Source organism: Coenobita brevimanus, chromosome 23 (assembly GCF_032717465.1).
Source record: "Coenobita brevimanus isolate Jiangsu-jjx chromosome 23, ASM3271746v2, whole genome shotgun sequence".
Taxonomy (NCBI): Eukaryota; Metazoa; Arthropoda; class Malacostraca; order Decapoda; family Coenobitidae; genus Coenobita; species Coenobita brevimanus.
In genome coordinates, this window is record NC_136976.1 from 69,218,767 (window position 1) to 69,236,727 (window position 17,961).

General features: G+C 41.9%; 1 protein-coding gene across 1 annotated transcript in view; it reads left to right on the plus strand.

The window, feature by feature from the left end:
- Positions 1–17,961, plus strand: part of LOC145392743 (uncharacterized) — an 80,681-nt gene that overhangs the window by 16,805 nt on the left and 45,915 nt on the right. Inside the window, exon 4 of the mRNA XM_080267039.1 lies at positions 2,547–2,700. Within this exon, the coding sequence (XP_080123165.1) occupies positions 2,547–2,700 (154 nt within the window). The remainder of the gene's footprint in view (positions 1–2,546; positions 2,701–17,961) is intronic.

The following is a 17,961-nucleotide window of genomic DNA, read 5'->3' on the forward strand; positions in this document are numbered from 1 at the left end:
GAAATCGTTCTTACTGTCAGAGTCCGAGAGGAGGCGGTTATTCATTGAGGTGGCCAGGGACTTGCTGTAAGTAGCCAGAATGTTTCATGCTGTACTTTTTTTCCATACTATACTTACCTCATTTCATCCTTTAATGTCCTTTATTAGTGTGAATAGGGTGTTAGTAGCTATGCATGTGCAGTAGGAATGTGTTTTTCTGAGTTAGGCTAGGTTAGGGTCCATAAGTACCAGAATGTTTATTAATGTATGAACATACTTCTAAACCCTCATTTTATGTTTCTTTTGCATTTATTTCAGTCATTTATGTGCCTTATTGGTGTGATTTGGGTCTTAAATAGGTGCTATGCATGTCCAGAGGGAGTTGTATAGGTGTTTCTCTGAGTTAGGGTCCATAAGTACAAGTCCATAAGCTGGGGCCCAATATCCGGACAAAACCAATAACCGGACCTACCTATGGCTCTATTACGTCGGATATTGGAGTGATTACTGTACAGGCATTCTCCGGTTTAACGATCTAATTGGTTAGGTAAAACTCCATCATTAGGCAGGATATTGTATATCGGGGTACTTTTAACATGTATTTCAATGTTGACCGTTTACCAGCCTTGAGATTCCCCCCAAACCAAGTCCAAAACTCACCCAGATGAGCCCCAAAACGGGTTTAAAGGCAGTCTAAATGGCCTAACAGCTATGGGATTATGGCGTCTGGCAATAGATAGATAGATAAAAACAGTGTATAAATGAACCTAAACACGGAATTTTAGTCCAAAATATCATCAAAATCGGTAAGAAAAATCAAAACCCATCGTTAAACCAGGGTTTGGCCATCGTTAGGTGGGGTATGGTGCAGTTTCTACCCCCATTGTTAACCCTTAAACCGCGGGCTTGTTTTGCTTTGACTTGCATCTCCTGCGGGCATATTTGTGCTCCGACAGACTCTCTAAAAATATTTGCCAAAAATCAGTTATTAGTCCTAGAATATTAAAATCACATATACTTATGGCACATACCTTCAGCTTTCTCCTTGGGTGTTTGTTGAGCCTTCGTCGAGTACCATAGGACTTGTGGAGACCTCTGAAGTTGGGTAACTAAGTCTCCACTTTACACTTCCCGACAACTCGTAATATGATTACCACAGCCTGATATTATCACTAGAAACACTAATCTATGATTCTCAAATAGTTTGGAATCCATACTCCCCAAAAAAAACACTGTGAAAGCAATGAAAATTACGAGGGCGTATGACCATCCCACTTCCGATCATTCGCCGCTAGTGTTGTCTATTATTCATAAAAACACTCACAGTTTATATTTCTGTTACTATATAACAGTTATACATATCTACAGTTTTTATCCATAAGTTTCCTTCAGTAATAGTAGTTTATTGTCACTGTAGGGATTCAATTTCTTTCAGTAATACGTAGCATTCACTTTCTCGTCCTGTATACTAGCATTGAGAGTGAATGTCACTTTCACCTTCACTCTCATAACTCACAGTATTCATACATGCTAGAGTGAAACTTGCATTTTCATTACTCCTAGTATATCTACTCGTATTCTTATAATACCACTCATTTACATTTCTATTTACGCTCTCTACTTTATTTACATTATTTACATTTCTATTTTATTTACACTGTGTTATGCTCTGTCACTTGAAGTAACTTATAAAACTATTTTCCACTGTTCACTTATATTTACATTCATTGCTTTCTTGCTGTTTACACATTATTTATACAGTGGAAGCTCGATTATCCAGGTTCGGATTATCCAGCTTTCGGTATATCTGGGCTATGACCGAATGGTTCAGTGGTACAGTAATACATAGAATTATTCGTACAATAGCTCTGGTTTAAACAGGAAGCATCCAGATGCTAGGGAGCGAGGCATAGGTAAACCAGAGAGAGTCTGCTCACCCTGCAAGTTAGAATATGCTATAGTGAGACTGGTACTGTATCAGGTATTACATGAGATCATAAGTTGTTCAAAATGGGAATAAATCTTTTGGTCTCTTAAAAAATTAAAAAGGTGTAACATCATTTCACTGCTTCAGTTCCAGTTTGGTTCAGTTCATCTGAATAATTTTTGTTGATTTCAGTTTGCCTGTTTTCCCAGTCAATTTTAGTTTGGTTAGTTATATTAATAATGATGATGGTGATTACAATGATGATTGATGATGATTATGATGGTGGTGATGAAATAGTCTGGTCTTTTGTTTCTCAAAATTGCCAGTTCTGAGAAATTCACTGGCACTCTACAGTTGCATGAATTCTGGCATCACCCACAGTACAAAGTTATGAAAGTTCCAAGTCAGTACATAACTGGCCACATGTCTGAAGAAAGAACCATTCATAGGATTTATCCCGTGGAAGTGACTGGAGTTTTTTTTTTTTTTTTTTTTTTTTTTTTTTTTTTTTTAAATACCACCTGAGGAAGTAGGCTGGTCTTCTACCTTTGAATATATTGGACTGCCACTGGCAAACCCTGGGCCTCTAACCTTGAAGGGGGATATTGTGAGATTGACTTACCGTTACATTTACTTTCAGACTCCTTCACTTCAGCTGAGATGCAGGGACTAGTAACAGCCACCACTGTTGGTCATGTTACTCTGCTGATGTGCAATGTTTGTAAAATTTCCTGCAATAGTGAAGTTACCATGAACCAACATCTTCAAGGGGAATCTCATTTAAAGAAAATAAGGTACATTCTATACTTGTTCCTGAACGTTTAGTAGTAAATAAGGTCTGTGACAGAAATTTTTAAAGAAAAATGGAGGATATTTCAGGAAGTTAATTTCATGCAAACGTATTAACCCATACAAGTAAATTACTTTTTTTTTTTTTTTTTTTTTTTTTTTTTTTTTTGATGCACCCAAGAGAAGAATTCACTGAAGGTGAATAGTGAGTGAATGAATGTGTGGCTCATTTAAGTACTGTAGGGATAGCATTGTAGTATTTTTTCTTCTTCTTTGCCTTGTAGACCCTACTACATCCCACCTGTGGGTAGGGAAAAGGGGTGGGATGATCTATCTATCGCCAGACGCCTCAATCCTGTTTGGGGTGGCCACAAACAAATCGCCTCCAAGTCGCCCTGTCCCCCGCCATTTCACTGCCCTGCTCCCGACTTACACCCCCTTCTCTCATATACCTCTCCACCCCATCCCTCCATCTCATCCTCGGCCTCCCCCTCCCTCTTCCCCCCTCCACCTCACTCACATACACTCTCTTCGTCAGTCTTTCACCCTCCATCCTCTCCACATGGCCAAACCACCTCAGTGTGTTCCTCATAACGCTTCCTATCACATCCACATCAACACCACAACTCTCCTTTATATCCTCATTCGTCAGCTTCTCTCTCCATGTGACTCCACAGGCTCGTCTTAAATAACTCATTTCCACTGCTCTCACTCTTGACTTGTGTCCTTCCAACAACGTCCAAGCTTCACCTCCGTACGTTAGAGTTGGTATCACAATACTGTCATGTAGTAACTTTTTCACTTCCATGCTCACTTCTCTGTTTCTTATCAATGCTTTCAAAGAACCAGCAACCTTTCTTCCCTACTGTACCCTTTCAAGCACTTCACCCTCCAAACCTCCATCCTTACTCATCACACTACCCAAGTACTTAAATGTACTCACATTTTCCAATTCCTCACCATCCAACTTCGCTGTACATTCACTGACTTCACCTCTCTCAAAGATCATCACTTTACTCTTCCCTACATTCACCTTTAGATTCCGTTTCTTACACACTCCCCCCAAACTCATCCACCAAGCCTTGCAGCTCCCCTTCGTCTTCACTCAACAACACAGTATCATCTGCAAACAACAGTACAGGGAGTTTCCAAACACTATCCTCTCTCACCAGGGCCACTCCAACATCCACTACCCTACCTTGTACCTCTTTTATTACCCTATCCATGTACAGATTGAACAACCATGGAGACATGACACATCCCTGTTTCAACCCAACTTTCAAAGAGAAAAATTCACTTAGTTCACCATCCACACGCACTGCAGTCTTCGCACCATCGTACATACTCTTCACAGCATTCAACAACTTCCCATCTACTCCATATATTCTTAACACTTTCCACAATCCTTGTCTATCCACCCTGTCATATGCTTTCTCCAAATCCATGAAAGCCGCATACAACTTCTTTCCCTTCTCTAGAAACTTTTCCACTAAAGATCTAAGAATGAATATCTGATCTACACAACCTCTTCCCTTCCTAAAGCCTCTCTGTTCTTCTCCAACTAATTTCTCAGTTCTTTCTCTAACTCTGTCAATAAGTATCCTACCATACACTTTTCCTATTATACTAAGAAGACAAATGCCCCTATGATTACCACACACTTCTTTTTCCCCTTTTCCTTTGTACAAGGGTGGGATGATGATGAAGATATTTCATACATTCACAGTTTTACAAAATCTCACCAGAGGGAAAAATACGAGTATTCTGGTGAGAGCAAGGATAGCACAGAAAATGCATAAATGAATTGGAAAGGTTGTTACTCATATTGTGGCCCCAGGATCATTTAGATATGAACTCATTGTCCTGCAGGCTGAATTTTCTGTTTTTTGCAGGCCACAGTCCTATCTATCTACTACAGTAAAAGGTCGATTAACTGGCATCCGATGCATCGGCACATCCGTATAACCGGAATGCAAATTTGATCCGGCATGGGGTCGAATATATTCTGGATACCGGTCATCCCCCTATAATTCTTGATTAGTTCTGTACAGTACAGGATAAAGTAGTGTATGCAGCTAAGTTTTCACAATTATTTTGGCCTGTAACATATGCTGAATTTTTCTTTAAATAATTTTTGGTAATGTTTGCTGGTTTATGTTCAGTTCCCTCCCCCTTATCCCTACCTCTCCCAGCCCCCCACTCGTCATTCTTAACTGGCAGTTACATCTCAAGCTAACCTTATACTTTACACTCATAATCACATTACTAATACACAGATATAAAACACTAGGATATGTAAAAAGTATATACTGTAATATGACTATGAACATGCTGCAGCAAGTAATTAATGCCCTATAACGACAATAAAACAAAAACGTTAACAACGGCCATCCCAGGCCTCACGTGTTGGGTGTTTGCATGCCTGCGTGTGTGGGTGTGTTTATGTCTTGTGTTTTTCAGTGTGTGTGTGTATTTTCCTTTTTTTTTTTTTTTTTTTTTTTTTTTTTTTTTTTTTGTGGGGAAGAAGGAGCCAAAGGCAATGAGCCCGCAAAACTGTTCCTTCCAAGAGAAAAACAAAATACAAGAGAGAGCCAAATTCAAGCTCCATTCATTTCGAGATGCCTTGACACATTGCGTTTGAAAGACTGGAGATCATAGGAAGCAGGAAATACAGACAGAGGGAGACAGTTCCAGCGTTGACCTGTTGCATAAATCAAGGACTGGGAGTAACGGTTAACTCTTGCATTAGAGAGTTGGACAGAAAAGGGGTGAGAGTTTGCTGCTAGATGGGTGCTACGCGCCCGTCATAGAAGTGGAGGAATGCATGCAGACAGTTCAGAGGAACAGTGACCATTGAAGTAGCAATAGAAAAGAGATAAAGATGCAACATTGCGGCGAAGAGACAGAGGTTGAAGGGAGTCAGTAAGAGGGGGAGAGTTAATGAGACGAAAAGCCTTTAACTCCACCCTGTTGAGAAGAGCCGAATGTGGGGAGCTTCCCCACACATTAAAGTTGTACTCCACACAGGGGCGAATAAAACCCCTGTATAGAGTCAACAATTGTGCAGGGGCAAAGAAGGAACGGAGTTGGCTTAGCACACCCAGTCTTTTGGAAGCAGATTTTACAAGAGATGTAATATGATCTTTCCAAGACAAGTCCCGAGCAAATGAAACCCCAAGCATGTTCAAGGATGATGCAGGATTAAGTTGAGTATTATTAAACATAAGTGGGTATACCTGTGGAAGATTTTGTTGGGTTGATAGGTGCAAAAACTGAGTCTTTGATGCATTAAAAACAACCAGATTATTTTTACCCCAGTCAGAGATACGAGCCAAGTCAGACATTAGGTGTGCCATAGCCTCATCCCTTTGCCTGTTGAAGTAACTGCTGAGATGGACGTTGTGGGAATCGAATGGAAAGGTGAAGGGTGGAGTCATCAGCGTATGAGTGGATAGGGTTAGATGTCAGCTTAGAAGGTCATTGATGAATATAAGGAAGAGAGTCGGTGATAGGACAGAGCCCTGAGGAACACCACTGTTAATAGATCTAGGAGAAGAACGATATCTGTCTACAACAGCTGCTATAGAACGACCAGAAAGGAAGCTAGAGATGAAGGCACAGATAGAAGGATAGAAACCGTAAGAGGGCAGTTTGGAAATTAAAGATTTGTGCCAGACTCGATCGAAAGCCTTTGAGATGTCAAGTGCAATGGCAAAGCTTTCTCCAAAGTCCCGAAAGGAGGATGACCAGGAGTCTGAAAGGTATGTGAGAAGATCGCCTGTGGAGCGTCCCTGATGGAACCCATACTGATGATCAGAAAGAAGGTTGTGATAGGAAAGATGCTTTAAAATTTTTCTGTTAAGAATAGACTCAAAAACTTTTGAGATACAGGATGTTAAAGCAATTGGACGATAGTTAGAGGGTTGGGAATGGTCACCCTTCTTTGGGACCGACTGAATGAGAGCAAACTTCCAGCAAGAAGGAAAGGTACAAGTTGACAGACAAAGGCGAAAGAGTTTGCCTAGGCAGGGTGTAAGCACAGAAGCACAGTTCTTGAGAACAACAGGAGGGACTCCATCAGGCCCATATGCCATATTAGTATTGAGGCCAGCAATGGCAGAAAATACATCAGCTGAAGAAATTTTAATGTTAGCCATGAGGAAGTCAGAGGGGGGAAGTGATGGAGGAACAGCACCGGAATTGTCTATAAGGTGGAATTGGAGGAGAAAGTCTGAGCGAAGAGATCTGCTTTATCAGTAGAAGAAATAGCTACAGAGCCATCAGAGTAGAAAAGAGGAGGGAAGGATGATGAGGTAAAGTTGTTAGAAAGGTTTTTGGCAAGGTGCCAGAGGGAGCGAGAAGAGTTCGAGTTAGAGAGTTTAGAGCATTTTGTACGGATGAAATTATTTTTAGCAGAGCGAAGAACAGACTTAGCACGATTCCGGGCAGAAATGTATAAAAGATGTGATTCAGGGGTGGGTTGGCTCCGGTACCTTTTGTAGGGCCTCTCCTTGTTGCGGACAGCATTAGAACAAACGTGATTAAACCAAGGCTTTCGTGCATTAGTCAAATGTATGAGAAGGGAATGTGTGCTTCCATGCCCGAGAGAATAACGTCCGTAATGCGCAAGGCACACCCAGATGGTTCCCAGCCATGGAAGCAATAATCATTCCAGGGAAAATCAAAGAAGTAAATTGTGTTTACCTAATTGTGATATACAGGAAATGAGCTACGCTCGTGGGGTCCCGTCTCTGTTTCTCAATAAGTCAAATTTAGCTTTAAACTCGTTTAAGTTTTTAGACCGGACGATCTCTTTGTCCAGGTTATTCCACAGGTCTATACATCTATATGGAAAACTATATTTCTTCATATCCTTCAAGCAGCTTGGCTTTCTCAGTTTCATCCCGTGTCGTCTTGTTACTCTCTTATCCCATAAAAACAGATCTTCTTTGTCAATTTTATCTACTCCCATTATGGTCCTGAACACTGCAATCATGTCGCCTCTCTTTCTCCTTTCTTCTAAGGAAGGCAAATCCATCTTCTCCAGCCTCTCCCTGTACGACAGATCTGCCAGACTGGGGACCATCTTGGTTGCTGTTCTTTGTATTCTCTCAATCTTGTTTATATCATTCTTTTTGTGTGGGGACCACACTACTGCTGCATATTCCAACCTGGGGCGAATCATGGCCACTATCAATTTTTTCATCATCTCCTCATCCATATAATGAAAAGCTACTCTTATATTAGTCAGAAGTTTATACGTCTCTCTAACTGTCTTGTTAATGTGTTTTTCAGGTGACAAACTGTCCTGGACCAGCACACTTAAATCTTTCTCTTCTCTCGCTTTTGTGATTGGTTCATTACCCATCAAATAATTCAATGATGGCCTCTTGGTACCTTTACCCATTTCCAATATTTTACATTTCTTTGCATTGAATTTCATTTCCCACATCCGGCTCCATTCGTATATCCTATCCAGATCCTCCTGCAGCATTTTGCAATCCCGCTCAACCTCTACCTTCCTCATGATCTTTGCATCATCAGCAAACAGACTTACATAACTGTTCACTCCAGCTACCATATCATTTACGTAAATCAGGAACATTACTGGCACTAACACCGAGCCCTGTGGGACTCCACTTGTTACTTCCCTCCATCCAGACATCTTATCCTTTATTACTGTCCTCATTTGTCTGTCTCTCAAAGTCTCTCATCCATTCTAGGAGGTTCCCCTTCAGTCCTCCTATATGCTTTAGTTTCCACATTAGTCTTTTGTGGGGTACCTTGTCAAAGGCCTTCTCCAAATCTAAATACACACAATCCACCCAATCTTCTCTTTCCTGAAGCACATCAATCGCTCTTGAGTAAAAACTCAACAAGTTGGAAACACATGACCTTCCACTTCTAAATCCAAACTGACTATCAGCCAAAATATTTATCTCTTCCAGATATTTAATCCATCTATCTTTCATAATTCTGTCACACAAGTTTGCGACCATGCTGGTTAGGGACACTGGTTTATAATTCAGGGGTTCTTCCTTGTTTCCTCCCTTATAAATTGGTACCACATTTGCCATCTTCCATTCTTGAGGCACTTTCCCCTCTTCCAGAGAACACACAATTAAACTGTGAATCTTATCTGCCAGTTGTTCTTTGCATTCCTTCAGTACCCAATTAGAGATTCCATCTGGTCCTGGGGCTTTCCTTACATCTTGAGTTTCTAGTAGTTTATACACTTCATGTACTTCCACTTTTATATCTTTTATCACTACATTTCTAGTCTCTACCTCCGCTTCCACAACTCCTTTTCATTAGTGAAAACTGACTGGAAACGTTAGTTCATTATTTCTGCTTGCATTGCCGCATCCTTATAGACCTCTCCTTCTACTTTCAGTGTGGTGATTCCTTCCTTTTGTTTCAGTTTGCCATTAACAAATCTATAAAACAGTTTGGGTTCATCCTTACATTTGTCTATTATACCTTTTTCAAAATTCCCTTCTTCTTCTCTGCGTATTCTTGTGTATTCATTTCTAGTTCTTTTATATTCTTCCTTTGTTCTGTTGTTACCTCTCTTTCTCCAATTGTTCCATGCCATGTCTCTGTCTTTTTTTTGCTATCATACACCTTTTATTAAACCATTCTTTTTTCGTGTTTTCTTTCCCCTTTACTTCTGGCACAAATTTTTCCACTCCCGAATTATACAGGTCTAGAAAAATATCCCACTTCCTCTGTATCTCTGTTGTTTCTCTGAATTTTCTCCAATCTGCATTTTCAAAAAATGTTCTCAATCCTGTAAAGTTTACTTTCCCGTAGTTGTACCTTCCCTGCCTGTAAAGCTCGTCTCTTGGCTCCACGTTCCCTGTTATCATCTGGAACTCAATGACCACATGATCACTTTTTCCAATAGGACACTGATATTTCAAGGATTCTATTACATTGGGTTCTTTGGTAAACAGTACAGTCTTGCTGGTGTGTCCTCACCTCAGAACCTTGTCTCTTCTTTGACCCATTGCATCATCACATTGTTCATTGCTATATTTTATAATATAGTGCCCCACGAATCCTCTCCGCCTCCTGAGTCCCATTCCTCCCAGTTCACCTCTTTCCAATTGAAGTCACCCATTAAAATTATATTGTTGCTTTTCTCAATCAGTTTCTGTAAATAACATGCCATGTCTGACAGCATTTCCTGTGATTCATCATCACTCCATGCTCTTGTCTTAGGGGGAACATACACTACTGCCGTATCTCGCTTGTTATTCTCTCCAGTTTCTAATTTCAAGGACACAAGTCGAGAGTGAGAGCAGTGGAAATGAGTTATTTAAGAGGAGCCTGTGGAGTCACATGGAGAGACAGGCTGACGAATGAGGATATAAAGGAGCGTTTTGGTGTGGATGTGGATGTAATAGGAAGCGTTATGAGGAACACACTGAGGTGGTTTGGCCATGTGGAGAGGATAGAGGGTGAAAGACTGACGAAGAGAGTGTATGTGAGTGAGGTGGAGGGGGGAAGAGGGAGGGGGAGGCCGAGGATGAGATGGAGGGATGGGGTGGAGAGGTATATGAGAGAGGGGGGTGTGAGTTGGGAACAGGGTAGTGAAATGGCGGGGGACAGCGCGATGTGGAGGTGATTTGTTTGTGGCCACCCCAAACAGGATTGAGGCGTCTGGCAATAGATAGATAGAGATAGATTCTAATTTCATATTTATCACTTCAGCCCTGCCTTCTCCCATTTCCACAGTATCTACATTTATGTTGTTCTTCACTGCTATCATCACTCCTCCTCCTGTTTTTTCTTTTCTGTTTCTTCTCCACAGTTTGTATTTACCATCTCCCATATGAACATCAATATCTTCTCTTAACTTGGTCTCTACAAAGCACATAACGTCAGGTTCATGTATCCTCAAAAGATCGTTGATTTCTAACCTTGCCGATATTAAACCATCATCATAAGTTTCAAAGCAAGCCTGAGGACAGTAAATCACCTATGGGGATGAGGGTGGGTTCGTGGAATGTGGGAAGTTTGAGGGGAAGAGCAGGGGAAGTCGTTGAGGCATTCAGTAGGAGGTGGGTGGATGTGGCATGTTTGCAGGAAGTCCGGTACAGGGGTGGATCAGCCAGAAAGATTGTTGGGAAGGACTGTTGCTATAAGTTGTTTTGGCAGGGGGGGACAGACGGATATGGAGGTGTTGGTGTGATGGTTGCGGAGAAATGGGTAGAATATGTTATGAATGTTTTGAGAGTAAGCGATAGGATATTGGTAGTGAAAATTCTGTTGGGGAAAAAAGATAGCTGCGATTATATCGGCATATGCTCCACAGGCAGGATTGGATGAATCAGAGAAAGATAGATTTTGGAATGATTTAATACGTGTAGTGGGCGGTATGTGGGATGATGAGATAGTGATTTTGGGAGGGGACTTAAATGATCATGTACTGTAGGTGAAGCAGCACAAGGTTTTAAAGGAGTGCATGGGGGATGTGCGTATGGTCTAAGGAATGCAGAAGGGGAAAGGATACTCGAGTTTGGGGAGGCAACGGACATGATTGTGTGCAACACATATTTTAGGAAAAGAGACAGTAGGTTAATTATGTATGAGTCTGGGGGAAATAGCAGTCAGATAGATTATTTTCTGGTTAGGAAGGCCGATAGGAGGTTAGTGAGGGATGTTTAAAGTTATAGGAAGTGAGGAGTGTGTGCAGCAGCACAAACTATTGATTTGTGATATGGTGCTTAAAGAACAAGTGATGAAAAAGAGGACTTATGTACCTAGGAGGAAAATATGGAAGCTGAAAAACCAAGTAGTAAGGGATGCCTTCTATAGTGAGTTGAGGAGAGTGGTGGCTGAACAGGGAGCTGTAGACAGAGGCGTTAATGAACAGTACAGACCCCTCAAGAACAATTTCTTGAGAGATACTGACGTAACATGCGGCTAGACAAGAGGACCACCATGACATAAAGTAACTTGGTGGTGGGATGAGGGTGTAGAAGCTACAATTAAGAAGAAAAGAAGGCTTTTCCGGGAATGGAAGAAGGGTGGTAGCAAAGAGGAATGTTTGGCTGCCAAGCGTAGGGCTAGAAAAGAGGTATACAGGGCAAAGTCTGAGTCACAGACAATTACTTGATAACCTAAATCATGGGGAAAGGAAAAATAAATTTTGGGTGGCAGGTCAGGTGAAGAGGGATAATCGGGATATCATAGGTGAGCAGTGTGTGAAGAATGATGAAGGAAGGGTGGTGGTGAACAGCGAGGATATTAAAGATGCATGGAGAGAGCATTATAATCGGTTGTTGAATGAGGAGTTTGACTGGGACAGGGAAGGTTTGGAGCCAGAAGATCCAGTGTCTGGCCCTTGGCCTTTGATTGATACTGCTACTGTGAGTGAGGCAATAGGCAGGATGAGGGTGGGGAAGGCAGCAGGTGTGTCTGGGTTGACTGCCGAAATGTTGAAGGCCTCAGGCGATATAGGGGTGAGTTTAGTCACTGACCTGATAAATAGGATTATTTATGAGTGTGTTGTCCCAGATGATTGGCTGAAGAGTGTAGTTGTAAATGTGTATAAGGGAAAGGGTGATGCCCTGGAAAGAGGAAATTACAGAGGTATAAAGCTCTTAGATTAGATAATGAAGGTAATGGAGAGAGTTTTAGAAGGTATGATTAGAGAAAGAGTGAATATTCATGAGATGCAGTTTGGATATGCCAGGTAGGGGGACCACTGATGCCATATTCACTGTTCGACAGCTTCAGGAAAAATATATTGGTAGGAGAAGGGATCTTTATTTTGTTTTTGTTGATTTGGAAAAGGCCTTTGACAGAGTCCCTAGAGAGGTGGTGAAGTGGGCAATGAGAAAGCTTGGCTTGGAGGAGTGGCTGGTTAGGGTGGTTATGGCCATGTATGTGGGTGCTCACACCCAGGTGAGAGTGAATGGAGATTTGAGTGATGAGTTTTCCGTGAATGTTGGTGTGCATCAGGGGTCAGTCTTGAGTCCCATGTTGTTTATCATGGTACTTGAAGCCCTTTCACGTGACTTTAGAAATGGACTCCCGTGGGAGTTGTTGTATGCTGATGATTTGGTGTTGATTGCAGAGAATGAAAGGGAGGTGGAGGAAAGGTTTAGGAAGTGGAGAGATGGTATGGGGCAAAAGGGTTTAAGGGTAAATGCAGATAAAACAAAAGTGATGATATCTAGGGTTGGTGGCAGTACTGTCAAAGACAAGGGAGAGTGGCCATGTGCAGTTTGCCACAAGGGCGTGGGAGGTAATTCCATCTTGTGCGGTGTGTGTGATAAATGGGTGCATAAGAGATGTAGTGGTATCAGAGGTAGACTGCGAGATAATGCTGATTTTATGTGTACAGCGTGCCGGGGTGGAGATTGTCAGACGTGAAAGGATTGAACTTGCTGGTGAATCTCTTGAGTGTGTGGAAGAGTTTTGTTATTTGGGAGACATGTTGTTTGCTGGAGGTGGGGCTGGAGCTAGCTCTGTGGCTAGGGTGAGAAGTGGTTGGAAGAAGTTCAGGGAGCTCTTGCCTCTCCTGACATTGAGAGGGCTCTCCCGACGTGCTAAGGGGTCTTTGTATGCAGCATGTGTTAGGAGTGTAATGCTGTATGGCAGTGAGACCTGGGCAGTGAAGGAGGAAGATATTCGCCGGCTCAGACGTACAGAAACGACAATGATTAGGTGGATGTGCAGTGCGTCCCTGCGTCCAAGGCCTGGAGGGGCTGGGTTTACAATGGAAGAGTTGAGAGGTAGGATGGGACTGGAGTGTATTGGTGTTGTGATGAGGAGAGGTAGATTGAGGTGGTTTGGACATGTGGAGAGGATGGGGGATGATAATTGGGTGAAGAAGGTGGGAAGTGTTAATATTGGGGGTGGGGTTATGAGGGGTAGACCGAGAAAGACATGAGACGAGGTCATTAAGTGTGACCTTAGGGATAAGGGACTGAACAGGGAGGCTGCAGTGGATTGTGCAGCGTGGAGAGCCGCCATTAGGTGACCAAGGCCGACACATGCAAGCATGTTGGAGCCTTTAAAAACGAAAATTATCATTAGTATATGCCACCTTCCAATGATTTTTTATGTTTTCTGTACCCTCTTTTCTCCTTCTCTCTGCCAGTACCACTTCCTTAACTTCTGATCCATGACTCTCCAATAAAACACTGTCTTCTATTTCTCCGTTCTCTGTTCGTTTTTTACCTTTGCTTCCTTTACTAAGTCCTTTATTTTAGCTCTTTCTTCCTCATTTGCATCTCTCCTTATCCAAACATTTTTAAACCCTTCCTTATCCGATAGTTTCCATGTTCTACTGATAATTTCGTTAACTGTTGCTTGGGACTTAAACTTTACCCTCAATGGCCTTGCCCCTCCTTCCTCGTACTTTCCCAACCTAAACACCTCTTCAATCTTTTCTTGAGCTTTGTTGTTTTCCTCCATGACTATTGATATTTCTTTAACCTTACTCAGTTCTTCTCTTTCTCTGTCTGATCTTATTGTAATACGTTTTTCTTTAACTCCTGAAATTATTATACATTTTTTCTTATCTGCCACATCTCTAACTAAAGATTCTCTACTTCTCAACACCCTAACCACTTCCCTCTCCACTTTTTCCTTGCTTTGTTGGTCTATAATCGTCTCTCAAATTTACATTTCCCTCTTTCTGAATTTTCTTCCACCCTTTATGTTGCTCCTTGATTTCTTTAATGTGCTCTTCCTGTATTCTTGATTTGGATTCATACTCATCTAGTTTGCTTTTCATCATGCCCCTTTCCTCTTCCAACCTCTTATTCCCCCTCTTAAGCTGTTTTATTTCATTCGAGGCTGATTCATTGTTCACTTTTAATTCAGTAACTTCCCTTTCTTGTTCGTCACTACGTGTACAGATTTTTTCCAGTGTACTCTTTAAACTTTTGATCTCATTTTCGTGCTCTATGGTCCGTTCCTGTAACTCTTTAATCACTGCCCATACCTTTTTATCTCCTGGTCATTCCTCTCCGCTGTTTTCTCTACACCTGCTATTCTTGTCTGGTTCAACTTAATACTTCCTTTTCCCACATCCTCTTCACAAAAGCCCTCAAATTCTTTCCCACTGATTGTAAACAATGCACCGTCCGTTTCCTCCATGATTTAACCATGTGGAGACTTTCTGTTTTCACTTTATCTTGTCCCTTTTATGACCGAATCCTTTTTTTTTTTTTTTTTTTTTTTTTTTTTTTTTTTTTTTTAACTGTCCGACGGGACCACCACTCACGCACTCATTAACACAGTCACAATTAGGCTCAGCTTCCTTTTGTCGGTGATTCAGCGATTATTTCCCCACGATCGTGGAAGAGGTCCGTCTCTGTCAGCGACCCGTGTGTATGTGTCAAAGCAATGCACCCAACACTGGAGGCCTGAGGTGACCATTGTTAAGATTTTTGTTTTACTGTCAATGTCATAATGCATTAATTTCTTGCTGCAACATGTTGATAGTTATATTCTTTTAATATATCATAATGTTCTTTGTTTGTATTAGTAGTGGGACCAAGAGTGTTAAGCATGAAATCAGCTTGAGATGTAAGTGCTAGTTAAGAATGATGGGTGGGGTGAGGTGTTGGGTAGGGGTATGGGGGATGGTTGGGAGCTGGTGTAGTGGCGGGTGGAGCTCGTCTCGTCCCCCCCTTCCCTCTTCCCTGGGTATTCTGAGGTAGGAAGGGGGCACCCCTGGGCAGATATTAGTGAGCATGAGTGTACCCGTACTGTATCTTTCTGTCTGTCTGTCTATTGCCAGACGCCATAATCCTGTAAGGGGTGGCCATTTGACTTTAAGTTATTTGTTTTGCGGGGAGGGACACTAACCCTCCACCAACCCACTTGTTGACACGTAGGGAGTACATATGGTGTGGTTATATGTAAATGGTCTCTTGGCTTACAGGAAACCATTTGGCTTGTCACTGAATGTAAAGCCACCTGTAAAGGAAAGAAAAGCAATAAGAAGTGACAGGAAAGATGGGAGAAATAGGAAGAGAGGAGGGCAGGCGCAGAAAAAGAATGATAAAGGCTAAGGAAGAAGTAGGCAGCACTATATCAAGTGAGTAGATGATGGTCGCCACCACCTACCACTCGCTGGTACTAAATAGTGTACTTTATGAAATAAAGTCCCAGGTTTGGTACAATTTCATTTGTTTGACCTCCCAGAAAATTTCCAAGAGTAACATTCGATTGTCCAGAATATTCCATGTACAGAATGGAAGAGTTCCCATGCATTCAGGTTAATCGAGCTTTTACTGTATCTGTCTACTGCCAGACACCTTAATCCTGTAAGGGGTGGCCACAAACAAATCGCCTCCATGTCGCCCTGTCCCCTGCCATTTCACTGCCCTGCTCCAGCTCACACTCCCCTCCCTCGTATACTTCTCCACTCCATCCCTCCATCTCATCCTTGGCCTCCCCCTCCCTCTCCCCCCTCCACCTCACTCACATACTCTCCTCATTAGTCTCTCACTCTCCATCCTCTCCACATGGCCGAACCACCACAGTGTGTGTCTCCTAATGCTTCCTATCACATCCACACCACAATGATCCTTCGCTTCATCATTGGTCAGTCTGTCTCTCCATGTGCTCCTCTCAAATAACTCATTTCCACAGCTCTCACTCTTGACATCTGTCCCTCCAACAATGTCCAAGCTTCACTTCCATACGTTAGAGCTGGTATCACGATACTGTCGTGTAGTAACTTTTTCACTTCCATGCTCACTTCCCTGTTTCTTATCACTGCTTTCAAAGAACCAGCAGCCTTCTTCCTTGCTGTATCCTTTCAAGCACTTCACCCTCTCAACTTCCATCCTTACCCATCACACTCACCAAGTACTTAAACGCACTCACATTTTCCATTTCCTCCTCACCCAACCTCACTGTACATTCACTGACATCACTTCTCTCGAAGACCATAACTTTACTCTTTCCTACATTTACCTTTAGATTCCGTTTCTTACATACTCTTCCAAATTCATCCACCAGGCCTTGCAGCTCCCCTTCGTCTTCATTTAACAACACAGTATCATCTGCAAACAACAGTTCAGGGAGTTTCCAAACACTGCCCTCTCTCATTAGAGCCGCTCCAACATCCACTACCCTACCTTGTATCTCTCTTGTAACCCTATCCATATACAGATTGAACAACCATTGAGACATGACAGATCCCTGTTTCAACCCGACCTTCAGATAGAAAAATTCACTCAGTTCACTATCCACACACACTGCAGCCTTAGCACCCTCATACATACTTTTCAAGGTGTTCAACAACTTCCCATCTGCTCCATATATTCTTAATACTTCCCACAATCCTTGTCTATCCACCCTGTCATGTGCTTTCTCCAAATCCATGAAGGCTGCATACAACTTCTTTCCCTTTTTAGGAAATAGGGAGCATGCAAATATTATGGGAGTACGTAAGACATGCAGTGACAGGTTTTAAAATAAATGCCATTGGTAAATGCATCCCAGCAGTTTGCCATTAAGATAATTGCACAAAGTACTGCCTGCTTATTTATTTGTGACAGAATTTTTAGTTTATTCTTGCTACCATCAGGTGGTAATTGCTTAACCAGGAATTACAGTAAAACCTCAATATAACAGACTTCAATAGACTGGAATTCGCTTTTATCAGACTAGAGGAGCTACTGGACTAAATTCCTATGTATCGGAAAAAGTCTGGCAAAGCCAGAATCAGTTTGGACTGCCAGACCACTTCAGCTATGTCCACCACAATAAGGTAAAGAAAAGACATGTTTATCAGTATACAGTACAGTATTTTTATATATATTATACCATCTGATTAATGTAGTGAAGTTATAACACAGTACAAGACTACAATGGTAGTCAAAACACTTTAAAAATGGTTCATGCGATCTGGACTAGTGTCTGATATATCGAAAAAAAGCTGGATTAGCAGGGGGAAGTCCGGATGTCACTTTTATTGGAACTTTGCATTTTTCGGAATGGTTTGGGCCACAATTAGTCCGTTACAGTGAGGTCTTACTGTACTTCTATTTGTGAAGGGGTTAGTAAATGGATGTCCAACTCCTCCAAACAGTTTTTTCATCAGAAATAAAGACTGAGTTCATGATGATGAAGGGATAATGTGCTGGGAAGAGAGGTGTGTTTCATTGGAGAGTCAGATTCAGTTCTGTTAAGCCTCTGTTTCCGTGTTTGGAATTATTGCAGTATGGTAAATGTATCAGCTTGTAGTGTATGGAATTATTGAAGTATCAGATGATGCCAAAACAATG